Raw genomic sequence first — 22,403 nt, 5'->3', positions numbered from 1 at the left:
TTCAAACATAGCTGAAAGGCTCTCTTTACAAAATTCCTATGAACTATAAAGACGTATGCTTAATTCAAGCACAAAAAAGCCTTGACAAACTCTATACATTCGACATGAAAAGGCCAATACACACAAATACATATTTTCATAAATGCTGTTTACCTGTGATGCACACACTCATGTAAAGCCTGTCCTATTGGCATTGTCAATGTAGCAAGAAGGTATTTATTTCTGCACAGAACGCCTGTAAAAGCGAAATCATTGAATGCACCAAAAAGCGCAATGGCGAAGTGTACTTTTCAGATGAAAAATAGTCCCTCATACATTCCAATGTCAGCACTTCATTGTAGGCAGAGTGGTACACAAAGCATTCCCTACTATGAGGTGAGACATTAATAATCCTGTGGCGCAAAAGGCCACTCTATCTATGTTTTAAATAATTGGTAACAAAATGTCTTGCAGACTGTGGGTGCTCAACCCAGACCTCACAATGCCTCAGCCCAGCAGCACCCGGAAGATCTTTTTCAATCAATGGTGCTGGACCTCCTCTATACCTTTCTTTTGATATATAGATTTCAACTTGACAGTCCCTCCCCCTTTAAGAAAGCAACAACACAACTGAATCCCTATACAAGACTTGTTCCCATAATTCACTTGTCGGATGACTCCGAGCATTTTTAATAAAGCACATAAGATGTCCTTTTTCCCCTAGAGATCTATACAAATTTTGGCAGGCCAGGTGGGTATACGTGCATGAGGGCAAACAGGGAGCATGGAGGAGAGGGGGGTGGAAGAGAAGGATGAATTTGGAAGGAAAGGGAAACAAGGAATAAGGCCTATGGGGCATTAAGGAAAATTAGATTTAATAGAGTACTGTAGCACTTTTATTCTTTGCAGGAATCAATGCTCTCGAGGTGGATGAATCTTTGGACCCAGTAAGTGGTGTGGTGGAACCACTAACACAATTCCAATACAAACCCAATTAATCTAAACACTATGACCAATGTGGTCATGGAAGGAAAAGTCCATTTGGAAATAAGGTTAAGGGATTTATTACAAACACAAGCTCAAAGTCATGTTGACTATTCGCAGAACCAAGTTATAGAGAGGCATAATAACTAAGGGTTGCCCAAGGCAATTAAATAAATTCAAACTAATTAACATTAGCAAAACTAAGCATTCAAGAAGAACAAAAGAATTTCAGCAAGAATATCTGAGATACAGAAGTCAAGCGTTATTCTGAATTGGCAGTCATCAGTTAATTCAAATTAGCAGTCATAATTTGATGGGGCAGTGAGGGACCCTACAACTAACAAAATCAGGGAAATACATGTGCGGGATGAAACACATGAGGGCAACAGAAAAAAGGAAAAAAGGGCTCAAATATTCTGGAGAACAGTAATTCCTGGACTGCAGGCTACTAACTAAGTTGAACAACTGATAGTTAAAATGGGAAAAGCATCAGTATGTCACAAGCTCATAAAACACATCTAATATACAAACTTATGAATCCAACATTAATAATAATTCATTATTATAAGTAATACATTTTATTTTGAAACCAAAAAAGCCCTGTTAATGCACTTCATTAAATGTGTCAGAGAAGTACATTTTTTAAATTTTTGCACGCATTTTTTATTCATTAATCATTAGAAAATTCAATATCGTTTCAACATATTCTGTAAGTCTAGAGTCTAAAATACATTATAACATCAATTTAACATCAATTTAATGTTTCTAACGTATGATTTAGTTGAAATACCACTCAAGTCGATTTCTGCAATGCAAATTAATGCACATTTCAAACTCAGTGTCAGTGCAGCTTTTAAATTCTATCCATTAGTACTTTGATTAACATAAGACAAACTGTCACATTCTGATGGCTTCTGTGACACGAGGGACTCCACTAAGATTTAGACTACATCAGGAGAAAGGGAAGTGGAGGATGGTGGGAGGGGAGACACAAAGTGAAGGGGGAAAAGAGGAAAATGATGGTAGTTGAAAGATAAATCAACAAGGCTGTTCTGATTGTGAATAAGCGGCCATACATCAAAGGAGAAAGAAGAGGATGGAAAAAGACAGGTGATAATGGATGATTGTGAAGGGGACACTGAGGATGATGGAGAGAATACAACAGAGGGAAGAAGAGGACTTGAGTGAAAAAAAAATGTGCAGAACAAGGAAAAAAATAGGCATAATTAGAAAAATGCGATCCAAGAAGATGGGGCTCAAATAAAGATGGATGGAAAATATGATAACCACCTGCTTATCTAGATCAGCCGGTTTACCCAACATTTTTGGCCTAGTTGATAACATCTTAGATCAGCCCAAAGGAGTATTTCTTTCACCCCACCGTTACTATTTCTTTGGTGTTTTCTTCGGCCCCCTGAGTGCTTGCATTTCATATCTAAAAAGTACATCAATATCACACGCTTTTTGTCATGTTCATTTCTTTATCTCATCCATGCTGTGGATACTGAAAACATGTTTTCATTGCAACAGGCATTTTACTGAATACCATGCAGACTTCAGTTGCTTGCTCACAAGATAGTGCCTATGGAAATAATGTTGGCAAATGGACAGGAAAATATTGTTTCAGAAATTGGATTTAGGAGCCTCAGGGAATTATATGGACCTTAGAACACTGGAATGTTGGGAACTCCATTGAAAACAATGGAGTGCTCCAGGCTTCTAATGGCCAGTACAAACCCAGAGCTCCAACATTCCAATGTGTGTTTTTCACAGCTGTTGCTGTGAACAAAGGCCTCACGGAGCTCGAGGGGATTTCTATCCCCTCGAGCTCCGTGAGGCCTTTGTTTTATTTATTCGAATATTCTTCCTTCTAGCGGTGGAATGTTCTAATAGCCTTATAGCCCTCCGTAGCTGGGCTATACCGGCATTAAAGTCACGCTCCCTTGTTAAAGGCTCTCACCTTCGACTCAGGCCTTTAACACTGAAGTGGGCCTTTAATGGCCGGTATAGCCCACTACGGCAGGCTATAAGGCTATATTACATTTGCCCAAACTTCCAAGATATCAGCAATTACGTAAGAGGTTCCTGAAGAGGTTAGGGCAGTAGATTCCTCAAGGTTGTCTTTATGACCTGCAGGTTTCCAGATGCACATGATTAATCTGCTATGTTTTGGAAGGCATCATGAAATGATTTGTTTCTTGTTTGATTGTCGCACCCTAATTTAAAGTGATTTTGGGCATGACATGGTTGACACTACATAATCCATCTGATAGGGAAGCAAGAAAATTACAATGGACTTCTGGTTATTGTACCAACAATTAGTTACCGACAAGCATTTTTCCATGGTAGCCCTTCAAAGGCATGGGCAGGACTCTTAACACCTTATGGACTGGTTGTCTAACTACTTTATCTGATTACTATAAACGTTTCCATTATGTGTTTGATAAGAAGAAAGCTAGTATATTATCTCTAGATAGAGACTATAATTGTAAAATCTTTCTAGATCCTGGAGCAGCTACACCCTGTAGTTGAGGTATCAAGCACAGTTGCAAAAAGAGGTTTGGAGTAATACGTTCTGGTTAGCAGAATAAACACTTCACAATGTTGATTCTTTGTCAGCCGAGACATCACTCTTCTTTTCTATGTATGGACAAGAGCCTATAATATTGCCAGTGCATTTACCATATTTTGCATCAGTGCCCTCAGTACGAGGACATTTAAATAAAATCCAAGAATTTCAGAGTTGCAAACAAAAAACATTTAAAAAGTCCCAAACATACAGTTAGTAAGAAGTCTGGTTACTCATTAGGAATGTATATTTGAAGAAAATGTTTAAAGTGCAATATAAATTAATTTGTCTATTTACCACAGAACGTATTGTGAAACTTGCTCAAAGCTGTCCCTGTCCATGAGAATGTATCTTCTGTTTAATGTGTCCTTATTAGAACCTTTTCAGTAAGAGCACGCTGCCTCAACTCCTGCAACAATTGGGAGTGACCATGAGAACCAGTCTCTAATCTTCCAGCTCTTTATCTGCTATGAGAATTCTACAAATGTAATCCAGATGAACCAGGATCCCAGCTGCAGAAATGCCACCTCTTGGGCAGAAAAGGGCATTGTCAGGATGTGCGAGACATGCTTAACTGAGGAAATCGGTTTCGCACAGAGACGTGCAAATCTCCTGAACATGTACATCTTGAGGAGCACAAGAGGATGGTGGAGAGCAAAGAATATAGGAGCTGTTTGAACAGAGGTCTCACTTGTGCTAAAATTATGCTACGCTATACACTTGACTGAAGACAATCCCGTAGAGCCAGACAACTTTCATGAGACTTGCAAATGTTGGTGACACTCATGAATATTTTTATTATAAATTCCTCATGGTTCGTAGCATCATTGCTAGATAATTGCGATACACATCTGTTGCAGTCAGGACTTCCTAATTAAATATGGCCTTTAACAGATGCAGATGTTGAGTGTAAACAATGGAACAAAAGTACCGTAAACATGCATGCTTCCATACTGCCACTTGCTTTTAGTTTCTATTATTTGCAAATTGTTTTTGAATGATGAGTTTCAATCATATTTCATTTTAAAATCTAGGTGCTGAGGAAAAATAACTAAACTGTAGTTTTCACAGATTACAAAGCAATTTAATTTTTAAAATTGTGAACATACCAATTCTTATGTAATTCTCAGTCACAAAATCTTCTAGTCCAACCAGCACTACCAAACAAATAACATGCTCCCACCAGCTGCACACCTCCATCAATATCAAGCCACTTCCACGAAAACCACACCACTACCCAGGCCCGGCTCTAGGGCGGTGCGACCGGTGCCACCGCACCGGGTCCTGACTTTCGAAGGGGCACTCTGTTTGCAAGGATATCATTGTTTTAAAAGCTTCTGCTGCAGCTTTCCTTGCCTCCAGCAAGTTTCATGCAACAATAAATGACAAGATAACTCTGGTGATTAATGTTCTGCATGGAGAGAGTTTGGAGTTTTCTCTAGTGGAAGTTTTAAGGTAGCAAAGTGGTTAAAATGCCTCCTGCAAAGAACATGTACCACGCAGATCACAAAGTGCATGTATGTAAATAGGTCAGGGTTTTTTTGCTTTAGCCAGAGAGTTCCTTTTGTTACCTGCAGTTTATAAGCTAAACTCCTAATATAGAATAGTAAGCTATCAATTGTCATCAAAGAACTGCATGCATTCACAAGGTATAGATTAGAGCTTTATTTTATTCCCCAGCCCTTCATTATCCTAATGTTGCAAAAAGGGTTCATTTGGGTATGAATCAATTCTTTTTACTAAAGAGAACCCCCAAACATGGTGTTACATTTTAAATTCTGAGTTTGTGCTTCTCCAGACCAAGCACTCAAACTATACGGCCTACCAGTATGGATGGCATGTGACTCCTACATCTTTTAATGCTGTGCCTTGTGTAACATTTCTTATACACTAATTTACACACTTATGATTGATTGTCTCCATGTAATGTGTGTGCGAGGTAAAGTACTCTGACACCCAACACTGGAATGAGTGGCTGTACAAAACTAAATGCACCTGAGAGAGAGTGGTTATGGAGACTTGAGGGGCACTGTTAAAGGGTGGTAGTGAGGGAATCTGTGGCATAGGTGGTCACTGGGGGACGCCAACAAGTATTGTCGCTCTCCTGTGGTCAGCAAAGTACATTTTACATGCAACATTTCCTTTCTTCAGTCATGAGATTTTCCATTTTCCTTTAGAGAACATTAACATTTTATTTTAATAAATGCAGACTATACCACAGTTTAATATTGCGATTCTACATCTCTTTTTTTAAAGATGCTACACTGTGTATAATTTCCAAAATGGTGAAATTAAACTGATTTATTAAATCATCCACATTCTTTTTTCTTCTTGCTGTCTTTGTTAAATACATCTTTCCAACTATCTCACTACTCATTGTAATAATGACCAAATATTGATGCACTTGGAAAAATCTGTTTTAGATTTCATTCCGTGTTTAGGTGTTCCGAGCACCCCTACCTATCAATGCATCTGCCTTCATCAGTCGATTCAATGTCCTCTTTTCAGAACTTTCTAAAAGCCAGCTCTCCCCATGCTATCATGTGTGCTGAATTTCAAAGAAATGCAATATTTCAACCAACGAATTGATCTGAGCGGAATAGAACCGCAAAATGTGTCCTTTATTGAAGTATGAGAAGCATTCCGAATCCCTCTCGGGTATCAGAGAAATAAAGTTGCTAAAATATTGTATTATATTTCTGAAGTTGGTTTAATGTTTTATTAGACCAGGGCATCAATATGCCTTATGTTTTAAAGGTAACCGATATGTGTGTGCTCAGTAAGGGTCGAAGTAACTTAATATTTCTGAGGAACCAAACGGTGGTGTGGTGCAGCTGTGTGAAAATGTAGGTAATGTCATTTTTATGGAAACAAAAATGTCTGTGGATACTGCCACTTGCTTTTAGTTTCTACTGTTTGCAAAAATATTTTCGAATGTTGAGTTTAAATCATATTTAATTTTAAACGACAGGTGCTGAGGAAAAATACATAAAGTGTAGTATTCACAAATTAAAACACATTTTAATTTTCAAAGTGAACATACCGATTCTTTTGTAATTCTCGGTTACAAAATCTTCCAGCCCAACCAGTTTCCAAAAGCTATCGTCCCAGGCTTTGTCTGCCGAATATGTCCATTTGCAGACCAACGTACAGAAGGACCTAAGGAGCAAGGATACAGATACACAAAATTGTTTTAAGGCATTATATAGTAGGACTCTAAATATGGGAAAACGATCAGAAGCAAAGCATAATCAGGCAAATGCCAGCAATGGCTACCTCCACACCGGCGGGAAACGCGATAGCACGTGTTAAAATAAAGAAAAAAAAACATTAAAATGAATGAAATCATCAACAAAGAAAACCTTAGCGTTTTTTCCTTCTGATATTTTATTTTTTATCACTAAAGATGCCATGAACCAACAGGAAATGCAGGGTATAATGACGTGAATGAATAAATGGCAGAAAATCATTCATTTAAAATAAATAATAAATAAAACGGGTATTGGAGTAGTAGTTACACGGAGAGGTGGGAGACATACAGGATTTTCCACTTATTTATAAAGGTGATTGGGTGGGGGTTTACAGGTTAAGTGCTTGTTGGTGTGATTGGAGTGTGGTTTGGAATTATTTGCAGTAGTGGGGAAGGGATGCTTGTTAAAGAGTGATTTGTATGGAGTTTAGATTTTTGTTTTTAGGTGGACATAGATTTCCTGATTATTAGGGATGGTATGGTTTACCAGCTATTATTGGGGAGCCGCCAGAGGAAAAACAAGTGGTTGCATGAGGTACATAGTGTTGATAGTAATCAGTACTGGTAAAGTGCTTAATTTGTAAAAATAGAAGTGCCTGGGCCCTCGTCAGGAGGTCACTGCAGCTTGCACTAACTGTTGCTCTTGCCAGTGCTGCCAATAACCGTACCAACACAACTGCTAACCATGACACTCCTACAAGTGCGACAACTCAGACTATTCCAGGCTGCCCAAAGCTAAAAGAATGGCTTGGGCAGCAGGTGTTAGTCATTTTTTTTAATACACAGAGAATTAATAAACAATCGTTTTTGTGCTCATTCCAAAATTAGACAACCACAATGTGAGGAGTGTCATTAGTGCTGGTGCCGAGCACCAGAAACCACCAGCTCAAATTAGCACTGCTCGTAGGTAGGGGCTGAATGAGATATGGGGCCATGCCTAACAGTAGACAGTAGACATTTCAATCTGAATCAGGTAGTTTGCATGCAAGTGGTTTTGGAGGGGAGTAGTAATACAGAGGAATAGGTAAAGAGGGCTTGTGCGTCAGGTATATTGACATCACTTTGTTTGTTGCCTGGTAATTTTCAATGGTGACTGAGTGACCTGTTGGCTCTCAGTTCTGTGTATTAGGTGACAGCAGAGTGTGCAGTGTTTACTGAAAATAGGTGAGCTCGGTGTGTAAGTGTGCAGTGGATGGGAGCTTTGTTTCAGTCTGAAGGGGGTACAGTGTAGGTGTTTCTCGGACCAGTGGGGGAGTAAAGCAAGTGGACCAATGGTCATAGATGGTACTCTAATGTATATCCCTGTGGACAGCAATGAAGGGCTTATGTGCACTGCAGGAAAGGCCACAAGCTTTAAAGATATCTGACAAAACACTGTGCAATGGAACGTAGCAACCACACTGGAGAATCAGTGGTATTTACCTCTCAAAGGATTTGTTTGCAAAAGGTGCATTTTGACTCACAATTACCTGCATGTAATAGGTCACTGACAATGATGGTTGCAGAGTCTGCCCAATGCCAAGCCGATGTATAAGAAGCAGAGCAACAGGATCACAATCAGAGGTAACATACCATTATTGTGAATTAATGGAAACATTCAAATAAGATCGGCAGGGGACAGAGAATTATAAAATATAAATCAGAGCCCATTTGTGCTGAAGTACAATTCACTAGTGCAACTCAGCAAGCTAGGTGACAACCAGCAGATATTCAAAATCACTAAGTATGATCCCAATATCTAGACATCACCATCGAAACAGGGTTGCATAGATTTTAACTCCTACACCTACAGCCCATGGTCTTTTAACCAATAGCCTTTACATTTACGTCGTTTTTAGTTCTGTTTTTATCATTTAGATATTGTCTCCAAAATGACAGCACACAATGCTCCAATACCGTGGGTATTTGGGAGCACACAGGAGGTGTATCTATAATGATGTGCATGAAGACTTCAGATTTGGATTGGCAAATGATGTTTCCGTGTGCTTCAAAAGTAATTGTGAAAAAAATAGATGTTCTAGGAATTGCCTTTCTTCTCCAGTAGCAATAATGATGAAGTGCAAAGCGGAGGTGCATCAACCGAGCTGTGGGTGGATCTAAGTTCCAAAACCATTGGTGATGTAAACAAAAACTGAAGTCTATTAGCAGTGCTTATGTGTGGAGGTCTGAGGGCTTGAATAGTCAGGTGGAGCCCCTAAAAGAGAAGCAGACAGTGGGGAGATAACATGTTATTTAAAAGGTAATACTGTAAGAAGGAACGAAAAAGATTCAATTAAAAAAGCAATGGGAAGAGGAACATTAAATCAATGGGGAGAAAGAGAGACTGGTGAGAGAAGGAGGACTCTAGAGGAGAAAGAATCATGTCCAGCAAGGATAGGGGCCATTTATAACAACCTGGAGTTTAGAAGGAGAGTTGAACTCTGGCTTTTTCCAACTTGAATCAACTAGCTATAACATCTGCAGAATAGGAAGGGGTTATGTACAGGAACTGCAGAATACGAAGGTGTCATGTATGGAACAATACAAACCATAAACAGCTGAAACTCAGGAGGGTGGTGAAGATCTGGTCTCTTACTAATCAGAACCTATTGGAGACGAAGAACCATTTTCAATCTACAACATACATATTCACTTTGAATTTACCTTAAAAGCTAATGCCATGTTGCTAACGGGAAACAAATGCTGCCTCTTCGGAAGCTCCAGCATATGCCATCTAACTACAAGACAATTTCTGCAGCCAGTTGAGGAGTTGAGTAAATTTCACACCAACACCTTGCATAACCATTAGATGTCATGTAGAGATGACAACATCTTGGTAAGACATCATTAGACCATGCATAAACTACAAGCTAAATAACTTCAGTAGACTGACGGCTCGACTGAACTCAAATCTAGACTATAGTTTAAACACCCACACAACAAAATAATTGCACTGTCACAATGGTGCTTTATTTGCAAAAGAATAAGTACTGGGGCCCAAAACCTTTGCTCAGAAGTCCATAGTCAGTGATATTGAATGCCTGTGTGCCTAATACCAAGTCTCTGTAATCATGATTCTGCCTTTTGACTCTTTGATCCACCACCATACTTACTACTTTTATCTTACTTTTTCAGTTTCCTGCTTTCTCCATTTGGCACATTTTTCTCTCTTTGTTTTCCACCTTCTTTCCCCTTTCGTGTTTTCACTCCCTTGCTTTGGGTTACATTTTGGTTAGGAAAAATAAGTGCCTGTCCCAAACAAATGAGTGGCAATGTGCACCACCTGAACCCATTGGTTCAAATTAAGCACTGCGGTTAACAAATCAATCTTTGAAAATAATGTTGTGAAAATTAAGCGTGGCTGGCATTAGCACAAGAGGAAAAATCATGTTGGCGAAACTTGTTGCTTTTTAACAAATCCATCCCCCAATGAAAGGCTTGGAAACTTTGCATGAATTTTGTGTGAGTGTATTACTAGTATTGTGAAACGTCCAACAACAACACAAATTAAGGATTAGCATACATAGAACTAAGTTAACCTATCACAAAGTTACCACACATATCTCCTCAGATTGGGGGAAGTTCTGATTTTAAATGATAAAATGACATTTGCACCAAAAGTGGAGGTACATTTTGTTGGTATTAAGGGTCTGCTTATACTGATTAAAAGACATGTTGGATGCATTTGTTTAAAGTGAAAGCCTTATAGTGAGATGGCTTTTAATTGCATCCCTATTTGCATCTATCTTGCACCATATTGTCATGTTGAAGCACACAAAATATTTTCACGTCTTTTCAAGGAAGCAAGCAGCACTTAGCAATAGTGAAAACTAGAGCTTGAGGTGAATTAACTTGTCAATATATTTGGTGCATTAACAAGTCAACATAACGCACTTTAGCGGGGGAGCAGCTTGCGTAACAAACAATTCCACCCTCGAGCGCCCCCCACAGGAGTAGTTGTAAAGAAGGGGAGCTGCTTCCACCCCAGGAAATCATAGAAGAGGAGCTGCCTCCCCTCCACTGGATTGCCTTCCTCTACCACGAGCATCAAGAGAAACTTCATTTGGCGATTTTGGTTCTCAAAAAGTAATGTTTTTCAGTCGACCTGCTCTGTGTTAATACTCCAAGTATTCCTGAGTTGAGGAGTACTCCATTAATGTATTGGATCGGATACACCTGCCAAAAGCCAGTGGATATGGGCGGTAATACATGTTTACATATTGAAACTAGTGCTATAACAGTATTTTCTGTGAGCTATTTCTCATTTCAATACGAGATAACAGGCGTTCAACTGTAAACAAAGTATGCTTGGAGGCAAGTAGTGATAAGTTCAAATAACCTTCGTAAGCATTTATAGATTCCATACACACATACATTCAATATTGTTCGCATATCAAGTAAGCATAACCGTTTCAAACACAACTTTAGTCTGAAGCAAAACAATGCACCATTTTACAAGCAGTGGCGGAGAGAGGGTTTGGTGCATGAGGGGGCATGAATGTCCTTTAGGTACTCCCTTTCTCATTTTATTATCTACAGGCACACACAACACACAAAATACAAGACACACATCAGGAAACCATATAATATGGAAAATATTTCCCTGGGAAATATGGATTTCATCATCATAGTGACAGCCCCCAAACCAATCTGCAGAGCACTACCATTCTCAAGGCAACAACATTTATGCGGCATTGAAGACCCAATGGTGCATAGTCAGCAATGCTATCTAAATGATGTTGCAAGAACACAAATTATGCGCCACATTCTCTGGCAGTGTTATTTTCATCTGTTTTAGAAATAATCACTTTTGTAAATTCTGCAAATTATGTGGAAAATGGTGTCACAAATGCTGTAAATCCATTATTATGTGGTAAACACAACTGCCACACACAAAATCACATAAACCCACTAGCTCTTATCACTGTCTTTTGTTTTATCAAAACTCTATTCATGAAAGACAAGCAAATATCAGTGTGCATCATTAGCCGCACTTTGAAGAGCATATTTCACCAGGAGAAATATCACAATTATTAAGTACTGTTTTTGGAAGAAGGCCATCACTGTTGATGATCTAGCTAGCAGCCAGTACATGTATGTTTCGATATTTTTAATTCCCAAAGTTAGATGACTAGTAACGGAGCGCTCTGCAGGGGCAAGCCTCAAAGAGGTACATAGCGGAGAAGGGGAAAGAGAGACGAGGTGCAGCTAGGGAAAGTGGTGAGAAGTCAGCCTATCTGAGGTAGTGTTTCTTGAAGAGATGAGTTTTAATTTTCTTCCTTAATAGTAAGATGGCGTCTGCTCGTTTGATTTCCTTGGGGATGTTTTTCCAGATCCAAAGTGCATAGACTGAGCAAGCTTGTTTTCTCCTTCCTACTGCGTTTAATCGCTGATCTGGTACTATAAGAACTTCTCGGCGTTGACCTCCACATAATGGTAATTTGTTATCTAAGCAAACAGAAGTCTTGCCATGTAAGTGATACAGCTGATCTTGAAGATGGTCCATGGTAGCCGGTGTAGATCATTTAATGCAAGGTTGCTATGTGGGATTTCTTCAGACCTTTTATGAGCTCTGCTGCTGCGTGGAGGATGCCTTACAGGGGAGCAATTGTAGTCTATGTGATGCCACTGGATGCAACGTTGCTTCCATACAGGTGGGAGCAGATTAGGGCTGGAACTGTTGGTTTCAAATTTCCTCCTAGGAGAAAAGGTGTCACATCTTTCAGGGAAAAGAGTTGGAGCCGGGCTGCTTTGGTTTTCTTGGCAGTTCATTGAGCTACAACAACATCTAAAGTTCTACATCGAGTACCTTCTTATGCCTGATCCTGACAAACTGGGGACCTGTGGAGGATTCCAGTCGAAGGTAGGGCAGAAGACTGCAACATACTGTTAGTGGTGTGTACCGCAGACAGCCCAGGTCCTTTGGGGCAAATGTATTAATTTTTTGAACTGGTGCAAGGTTACCAAATGTGAACACTGTTGATTTGGGATTTACTTTTCAATGCAAAACTTTTTTGTGCTGGAAAGTTGACTTGATTAATTCAAATTAGCATTTCATCTCTATTGCGCTACTTTGAATCAAGGGAGCATCTTATGGGTAATACACGAGCAGTCCTGCACTGTCACCCATGAATTTTTGAAGCAACCCCTATAATTTTTTTAATATCATTTTTATTGAAATTATTCAACAAAAAAGGGATAGCTAAATACCCACCCCATACAGATAGCACCGTTATCAAGATCATTGCCAATAGTAAACCACACCCGTGTCAATCAGCCACAAGTATCAACTATTGCCCAGGTACACGAGACAAACCCATTGATGGTGCTGTCAACACTCAGCAACAGAATTATCCTCAGAAACATATAACTTGAGACAGACTGGAGCAGTTCATGATTGACAATGCAAGGCAAGCTCCATTCTCAGAACAGCATCAATGTTTCCTTCATTTTCCTGAGCTGACACTGAATGCAGCAACAGATATGCATGAAGGACGCCCTAGAAATCCTTGGGCCTGGATTCAGAAGGCATCAGTTCTCATTAACCATCCAACTGTTCATTACAGTACGTTAAATCTTTAAGCCAGTCCCTAAATCTCGGGGAAATGGGATCAATCGTTATATAATATAATGTAACATAACTTAAGATAAAACAAAAATTGGAGCATCCTTGTGTGACAAGCTATATAACCTGGACACTACTCCATGGGATGCGGTGTCTATCAACTTTGCCAGGGATGGCAGTACGTCAGTAGTGGAAGGAAACAGGGGGTTGGAGGTTCAACAACAGACACAGAGACTAAAGTATAGAAACACATTAAGTGGAGTGTGATCAGGCTTCTCTTAAATAGCAGATAAAAGAAGAAAGTCATCAGCCAGACATAAATCTCAAAGCTTGTGCAACTGCAAATGTGTCAACTGCTTGCAGACTGGGATTCTCAATGAACGGTATTCCACAAGCATGTATAACTGATCAAGATGGACTCAGAACAGAAGCCTATCCCAAGACCATGCATACATCTAAACGTGTCCAGTTCAAGCACAGGTCGAGTTATTGCAATGCAAAGGAAAGAAAGGGGCTGCAGGGTGGGGCTGACAACCTTAGCCTCAATAAAAGTAAGTGGATAAAACGGCATAAAGTGATATTATAAGTGTGCAAAGTGAGACTGAATGGGTAAATAGTAGGGTGACCAGACATCCCGGATTTCCCCGGACAGTCCCGGTTTTCAAAGGACTGTCCCTGTTTTTGGGACAAAGGTCATATCATTACATAAATGTCCCGGTTTTTGGGACAAAGGTCAGATTATCTAGGGAAGGAAAAGTTAAAGGTATGCTCTCCTTTAATAGACTCCTACAAAGTGCAATAATTAATGTAATTTATCTGTTACTGTCAGGCAACACAGTCCCCTGTCTGCTCCCAGCAGAGAGATGGAGTGGGGAGCAGAGAGAGGTGGGTGGGGTGGGCTGTGAGTGCGGGGTGGGCAGTCAAGCCATAGCTAATTTTATATGTGTAGTTTTGTAAATGTGTGTGTGTGTGGATATATATATATATATATATATATATATATATGTTAACGAACACATGCATAGGCACACATTCACAAAGCTACGCAAAAAAAAAAGAAAAACGGACAGGCCAGATATAAAAGTGAGTGTAAAGTATTGAGTCCTTCTTTTATGTCTGACCTGTCCCGGTTTTTGCTCCTCAAAATCTGGTCACCCTAAAATAGTATAGTTTGAGATCTGGAGCCACAAGACCCCCTGCTCAAACTGGACTGTCACTAAAAACGTTACTCCTTGAATGAGATGCAAAGTAGGAGCATTTTTTTCCAAATTGTGTCAGTGTGCCGCACCCACCGTACGATGCACATTCAAAGGGGAAAACATTTTGAAGTATGTCTGAGCATAGTTTTTTGTACTGAAAGGTAATCCCTTTGGTATATAAAAATTATGGCACACTTCACAAGCACACACCTTTGCATGATTTTTGCAGAGGGGTGTGCGTGGTGCAAGGTAACCTAAATGTGTCTCAGCATTTGGGAAGTGAGCAGCAATGCCTTATCTTAGTAGATGTGGTGCTGTCTTTCTCTTATCACTTCTGAAATACAGCGCAGCAGCTTTGCTTGCTATGCAACGCTGCATGAATAATGAGTAAATCTACCCCTTTGTCTCTCTTTCTCTCACCCGCTGTGTGCACTTTGTAGTTATCAGCTGTGCATGCTCACCAGTGATCTCCCTATCTGCTCTTTAGTTTGGGTAATAACACTTTGGGGAAGGTTCACTGAACTCAAGTGCAATGCAGTGCAGCAACCACAGTTGCTCTAATGTTTTGCCCTGGGGGGAAAGCAGTGCAGAGCCATTCTTACTAAATTTGGCCTGCGGATGCTCTGCTCCCCTTTGCTGATGCACAAACTGGCAGCCAGTGCCTCATGCCATGCACACACCTTTGCACCATGGTGCAAAGGTGTGTGATGTTTAGCACAGGTTTAACACTGTAAGAATATCCTTTCAGTACAAAATACTATGATAAGAAATTTTTTTAAACACTGAACACATTTGATGTGTGCTGGAAGGAGAAATAAATTAATTTCTCTTGCTTTAAGCCTCCCTCAAAGAAGCATTATTTTTTGACGCAAAGCCAGGTCTGACAATCTTTGCAGATCTGGCTAAGCGTCAAAAACCGCAGGTGGTAGTGATGGAATGCTTAAATACCACTCATTAAACACCCTCTTGGTGGAATGTAGCGCAAAGCAGGGCATGGAGCTACATGCTCAACAAAAAGATCAACTTTCCAGTGCAAAATAAGCTTTGAATTTGTAAACAAATCCCCTATCAAGACTTTGTGCTACTTTGTGTCACCTTGTATGGCTTGGCAGTGTAAACTCTTGATAAATCTGCCATCTGGTGTTATGCAACCCCATAGGCCCCTTCAATCAAGTCAGGTAAGAGGACCTGTGATGCATTTTTCTTCAGAAATACAAACAATTAATTTGAAAAATTAGCCACTCAAATCAAATGAAGTGCTTGTGTTTCAGTTGTAAAATAGTCTCAACATATTGCTCACCAGGCAAAGGGCTCCTGAGGAACAAAAGAGAAGATGGAGGGCCCTGGCCCGCTTTGTCCACCCACCACCCTTAGCTCCACCAATATATACAGTCAGCATTTTAACGGGAAATAGCCGACACATCATTAGTAGCCATAAGCCACTATTTCAAGATAGGTCAATTAAGTTGATGACATAAGTGGAAACTGCTCAAATCCATCTGAATATGTTAAAATATGCAGAGTCACAGATAATTGTACATCATTCTGATATTAATCCCAAACAGTTCTCACAGGAAGATAGGAAGCACTGGCAAATCCAACATGCCTGGTCTTGGCAAACCTGCAATGCTTTTATTTCTATTTTGCAAACATAAGCAAACGACAATAAAAGTGTAAAAATAACAAAGTAAACAAAGTAAAACTAGTAACTAAACGTTTCTTGTTCAGTTAATCACATTTATTATAAATACATCCAAGACCATAAAGGTATTAAATTAAAACAAATGCAAGACTGACTTCGAACCCAATTACAAATATCAGCATCTTGTGACATTATCAACTTAGAAAACATAGACATACATTTTAAACAATGACAAGTTACTTAAAAGTCAGAGCCAGTTAAACATGTGGATTTTACCAACTGGATCATCAATAGCATCACTTATTTATAAATGCACAATATGTGAATAACAGACTACTTCATTGAGCCACATAGTCAAAATGTAGTGGCCATTTCACCCTTTAACCTGCTATATGGAAAGCCTCTAATTGTAAACAAAAATAATTTAAATCTAATTATTATTCTTTTTTTATTTAGACCAGGTGTCTCCAACCAGTCCATCGCCAGCTACCAGTTGCTCCCAGACACCTTTATAGTAGCTCAGAGACTTGAGTTAATTCTTAGATAAGCACAGAGTCATAAATTCCTTTTAAAGTTAAGGGACGTCTGTGTTTATTATGTTAATATCATCAGGGTCCAGATAGCAGGGCCTGATAATGAGCAGTGTGAAGCCATATTTATGGCCCAGGCCTGGACTGGGGCACAGAGGTGAACAACTGGACCCTGATGTAGTTAACTCTAAATAAACTGTCCTTGTCAACTCAGTATTGGAGCTGTGAACAAAATTATGTTTCTGAGTGGTTTTAAATAGGAGAAAATTAAAGTGAAGTTACCTTCATGATTAAGTTAACTCTTCATTCTATTTTTCTCCCATTTCAAAGTTTTACAGACAGGCCCCTTAGTCCCGGTGGCCAATAGGCACTATGCCATATGTATAACTGGAAAATACAACCACTGTCTTAAATGACAGAAATTTAAAGCACAGAAAATGTTCCATATTATGAATATTTTTGCAGAACATTTCCCTGCATTTTAAATTTCTCCCATTTAAAATAAAATGATTGTATCTTTGTGTTATTCATGTAATGGTGCCACATATGGTGACAGGTATGCCCTAAGCCACTAGTACATGCAACACAGGTTCTCAGTTAGCAATACAAATATATCCTTTTCATATGAACACATGTTCGCACATCTCCAAAGTCCACACTCTAACTGACACACATGGCAGCCCTGTCATAGTGCCCCTGGTCAAAGTATTTTGCTCAAACGATAGTATTGGAGTGAGTCGTTTAGCCTTCTGTAGCTCATAATGATGTTCACTTATCACAAGAAGCTCGCACCACAGAAAAGGTTGGAGCTCCCTGATTTAGAATAAGGGTCTGATTTAGACATTGGCGGACAAGTTACTCCATCACAACGATGACAGATATCCCGTCCTCTGAAATCTAAATCTCATTATGTCCTATGGGATTTAGATTTTGGCATACAGGATATTCGGCACTGTTGTAACGGAATAACCTATCCACCAATACCTACGTTAGGCCCTGAGTGATGAATCTAGCTATTTTTGTCTTACGTTAAACTCATATGTATTAATAACCATCCATGGCTCTAAATCAGGCCTGATTTGGAATGTATGGGTTTGTTTATTCCATCACTAATTTCTTAATTAGTGGGTGGTAATACTTTGTTACATATGCATTTCAACAGCAGATATTTAGAGAAGCTAATAAATATAAAAACCAGGATTTCCACACACAGAAATGTCTTGCCATTTTAGGTACTTCAAAGATCTAGGTGGGGATAATATAAGTTTCGAGCAGTAAGACACACAGAGCTTTCAATATAAGATATTGTTTTGAAATTCTTAACACCCATGTGCTTCACACATAGAGCTTTCAATAGAAGATATTGTTTTGAAATTCTGAACACCCATGTGCTTGTCGTGTGCTACCCAGTTAACTAAAAAGGAGACTATGGGCCTCATTACGAGTCTGGCAGTCACTAGACCGCCAGATTCACGGATGGCAGTCAGACTGCCGCCAATGCAGCGGTCCAAGTGCCACATCACAACCCTGGCGGTTGGTCTGCCAGGCAATCGCCAGCTCCACTAGGATCGGAGATCCCAGCTGTCTGGAGGTGGCGCCAGCAGTTTCATGGCGGTACCACTGGGGGGGACCTGCACATGGCATGGGCAGTTCTTTGCAGACAGTGAACATTGCGAGGTTGCTGGTGCACCCTGCGCTACAGCATTGCCGCTGGCTTGATTATGTGCTGGAGACAATGTTGTAGGCTAAGTTTCCGCCCACTGACATAGCGGGAAACTCTTAATGGGGCTGGCGGGGAGGTAGCCTGTGTGGCGGCAACCTCCCCATTAGAAATTCGGTGGGCGGTGAAAACCGCCAAACTCATAATGAGCCCCTATATGTAGAACATTGTTCAGTCCATTCATCTAGCAAAGAGAAATTATCAATCCATAATTAAAGGCTAAAGTCAATTTACTCAAAAACTATTTGTGAAGTGAGCTTTAAAAATATGCATAATTACTAATTACTCAAACAAGAGAAGGAGGTATTAATGGGTTGTGTGTTCACCATTCAAAAATGTTAAACATAACTTTGGACTTTGTCATTCTTCAAGCCATAGACCAATATTCTTGTTCAGTGCCTTCCAGTTGCCAGTGGCCTTTTTAGTTCGAGCTTAAGCAGCGCATGCGCTGTCTCTGTTCAGTACATAGGCTTAAGCCACGCCCACTCTTGCCATTCGTTCTTTGTTCAGCTTGTCCTAAATGGTTCACTTTTATTGGTGTATTGTGCAAAATGTCCCTCCTTTGCGTGCTAAGTTCCCGTCTAGGGAACATTCACTAACAGAGCATTTTTGTTGCCCATCACACTACGTCACACATCCTCCAGCTTGTGATGGCTCTGCCTCCCTCCTCCCGTCTGGTTTCAGTTTTCGCTTTAATCCGAGCCTGTGGCTTGGTGCTATGCTTCACATTTTCCTTCTTCGGCAGCTGATCGACTTCATTCGCATCCCATCACTGGTCAATTCATGACACCTGTGGGCAGCAAAGCATCCACTATGTCTCAGGTACCAGGTTCTAAATGTGAATGGGTTCTGTAAAAGTTTTAGGAACTTAGAGGAGGAAGCACTTTCTGTGTCAGAAACACGCCATATTCATGTGTCATTTATTTCCTGATCACCATCAGTGCTAAGGCGACTCCAAGTTTCCAAGCATTGCGATTTTTTTGTTCACAAGGAAATTGATCGCTACTTGTGTTAGGATGTGCATTCGTGGTTTTCAGCAATGCAATTCTGTGAATTAAAATATTTACCTGGACAGTATAAATGGTTGTATGTATTTATTTTCTTAGCTCATATCTGGATAATGTTTAGTTAGCAATGAACAATCTGCAGGCACATACAGGGAACTACTAAAACGGCCCATGGCAGACACAATAGAAACAAAGAAACCCCTCCCTCCAACATTTCACCGCCTTTATTAAGCAGCTGACAAAATGCTCGTGAAGAAACGTGCACTAAACTGATTCGTTTTCAGGCGGTTTGAGAACTGTTCAACAGACATTTCTCCTCTCGGATTTGAAGAAAGCATCTGTGGCCTGAACTTTAATGCGTGTCTGTAAAGCCTAGCACTGCATTCATTTATTTGCTCAGAAGGGGAACAAGCATGTTTGCAAAGCCTGGTCATGAGTCATGTAATTCTAAGCAGTGAGTAAGAATAACGTTTAGAGAGAGGGTTGGCGTATAAAAAGAGCTAACACCTTAAACTAATAATCAACTGAAAATACGAATGTAAGGCTAAGGGGAGAAATAAGTGAAGCTCACATTCTCAACCCTAAAATACTGGTAGGTTTTTTTGTGTTTCTATCTCAGTGGACCATCATCTTCTTCATATTCCTTAAGGTGCCATTATTAATTAGCATTAAATTAAGCATACTCTGCTGGGCTGACCAATTTACTTCGCAAGAAAATTCCAGTTATCAATTTACAACGCCAATAGCTCTATCTCAAGCAAATGCTAGACCTACTGCCTTGCACATGCTTGCTTTTAAAGAAGTACAAATGCCACCTTAGTTGCTGTGCTTACCTTTGCAAAAACAAAAATAAAAAATACCCATCACAAAGATAGATTTAAAAAACATGAAATGGAAGCAGAAACGAAAGCAGAGACTGGACAACCATCCCCTGAACAGACGTGGATTACTTGCTGGATGTGCACATGTGCAAGAGCAAACTGCCTTCACTCACACTGAAGAGAGCCAATGACTAAAGTGGGCTTATCAACTGCTCTATGCTGTAAGCTGTGGGGGTCAAAAATGAAATGTGAATGATACATCAAGAGACCAATGGATGAAGAGGAATGATGAACAGCCCCTCTAGGTATACATAAGTTTGTATCTATTTTTGTTCTGATTTTGATTAGAAAACATGAGGGTGGCGAGTCAGTTAAGTTGTCTTTAGGCCAGACATGAAAGTGTGCAGGATGTGGCCAGACATAAAAGTGAGTATGATGCCATTATCAAGAATAATACTAAGTATGCTAGTAGTATTTTACCTCGATATTGTTGCCTAGATTGTCTAACAAAAATTAGATATCATTTACAAAAATATCGCCTCAATGGAGTTATTAATAACAAGAAGATCTACACCGAATTGGTGATACTTTTGTAAACAGTATTTAGTCTACAATATTATTGTGGATTATCTAATAACTATATTCCTAGCAATATTCTGACATGCAACCATAGTGCGTTTCCACCTCAGGAACTCATGATATGGTCCAATAAAATTGTTCAATTAAACAACTATGCTTCCAATAGGGAAATACTATGACCTTTTTAGTTTCTTACAGGGCTGTATCATGGATTCCAAAGTTGGCATCACCATACCTATTATTCTTAATAAATCATAGAAAACAAAGTTAGATCACTTTTGTTTACAATGCAAACTATGCCGAGAGTTAACCTATATATTCTTCCTCGCACACAGGACAAAATACAGACGTATGAGAGATTCACCCAGAGGATTACAAAATTCATAAAAATTTACAGATGAGGGCATGATTATAATTTCAGAATAATACAAAGCTTGAGAGGTGCTCACTCAAAAAAAGAATGAGTGGAATGCTTAAATTAATCTAAGAAAATGGTATATTGCTGGACCCTATTCTCGTCCATTGTTTTTTTTACCCACTACGTCGCTCCGGAAAGAGACCAGCCAAAGTTTCAGACATGAGCTATGATTTTCAGCTGACGTAGGCGTTTCAGTTTATAGTGGGGCTTTTCAGGTATTTGGAGGCAGTTTGAATATTTTTCAGTGTAGGAACTCATCTGACTACATTTTCAGTCATTTAATGTGCTTTTTAAATGTATGTTGAGAAAGTATACTGTAATAGTAAATCTTTTAAGTAGCATTAAAAACATCATGTTTTTTGTTAGCATTAACAATAATTACATGTAATTACCTTGGAAGGACGAAAGGCTTTGGTGGTCTTGATGGGCGCACTGATATTTGTATGTCATTGTAAAGAAATTAAATGGAGGAAATAAATATTTACAAAAGTGGGGAGTTTTAGTCCAGTGTACTCTTCCAGAAAACTAATCTTGTGACATTATTCAGTTTAATAACACAGCAACACTGACATCTTACCAGGGAGTAGTGACTGTTCAGCAAAATATCTTTCTTGTGTGGGTTGATGGATGAATAGATATTGGGAAAAACAGAAACGCCCTAACGCAAAGGAGACAGGCACATGTTTTGGGATTCTTTGTTGTCATTTTAACAAAATATTCATGTAAGATTTCAAATGTTTAACACTTCTCTCAGGAGACATGCATAAACCGGAGGAACATAGCTTGATTTTCGACGTTTGACTATATTAAAACAATTAAATCAGTGCCACTTTCTATTGGGTGCCACTAATCGAGTGGACCATGTAAAGGATAAAGTAACTTGCCATCATGATTGAGTGGGCCGTTTATACTTCTATGAAAACTGCAAGTGCCCCAGTCGTTTTTGAAGAACGTGCTCCAATATGCCCTTAGACTGATGCTAAAATATGTCCTTATATTACTAACAACAAACTCAGTATGGTACGTTGGTGCATGGAATACCCAATGTCACTAAGTAAAATTCTAGTTCAATAAACATCCTACATTTTCAGAAGCACATATTGACACCGCAGTATACCTTGGATCACACAGTAATGACAAGAATGCAGTAAAAACTTTGAC

At 39.5% G+C, this 22,403-nt stretch overlaps 1 protein-coding gene across 5 annotated transcripts in view; it reads right to left on the bottom strand.

The window, feature by feature from the left end:
• The window catches only part of FGGY (FGGY carbohydrate kinase domain containing), a 1,529,104-nt gene that overhangs the window by 921,411 nt on the left and 585,290 nt on the right, over positions 1-22,403 (bottom strand). For all 5 annotated transcript variants that reach the window (XR_011202985.1, XM_069232576.1, XM_069232575.1 and 2 more), the window contains exon 6: positions 6,576-6,691. Coding sequence is in view for 4 of the 5 variants with exons in the window: in XM_069232576.1 (XP_069088677.1) it covers positions 6,576-6,691 (116 nt within the window). In the remaining variant the exon portion in view is untranslated. The remainder of the gene's footprint in view (positions 1-6,575; positions 6,692-22,403) is intronic.

The sequence above is a fragment of the Pleurodeles waltl genome, chromosome 4_2 (genome assembly GCF_031143425.1).
Source record: "Pleurodeles waltl isolate 20211129_DDA chromosome 4_2, aPleWal1.hap1.20221129, whole genome shotgun sequence".
In the NCBI taxonomy this organism is placed as follows: Eukaryota; Metazoa; Chordata; class Amphibia; order Caudata; family Salamandridae; genus Pleurodeles; species Pleurodeles waltl.
This window is presented reverse-complemented; position numbering and strand designations above follow the sequence as displayed.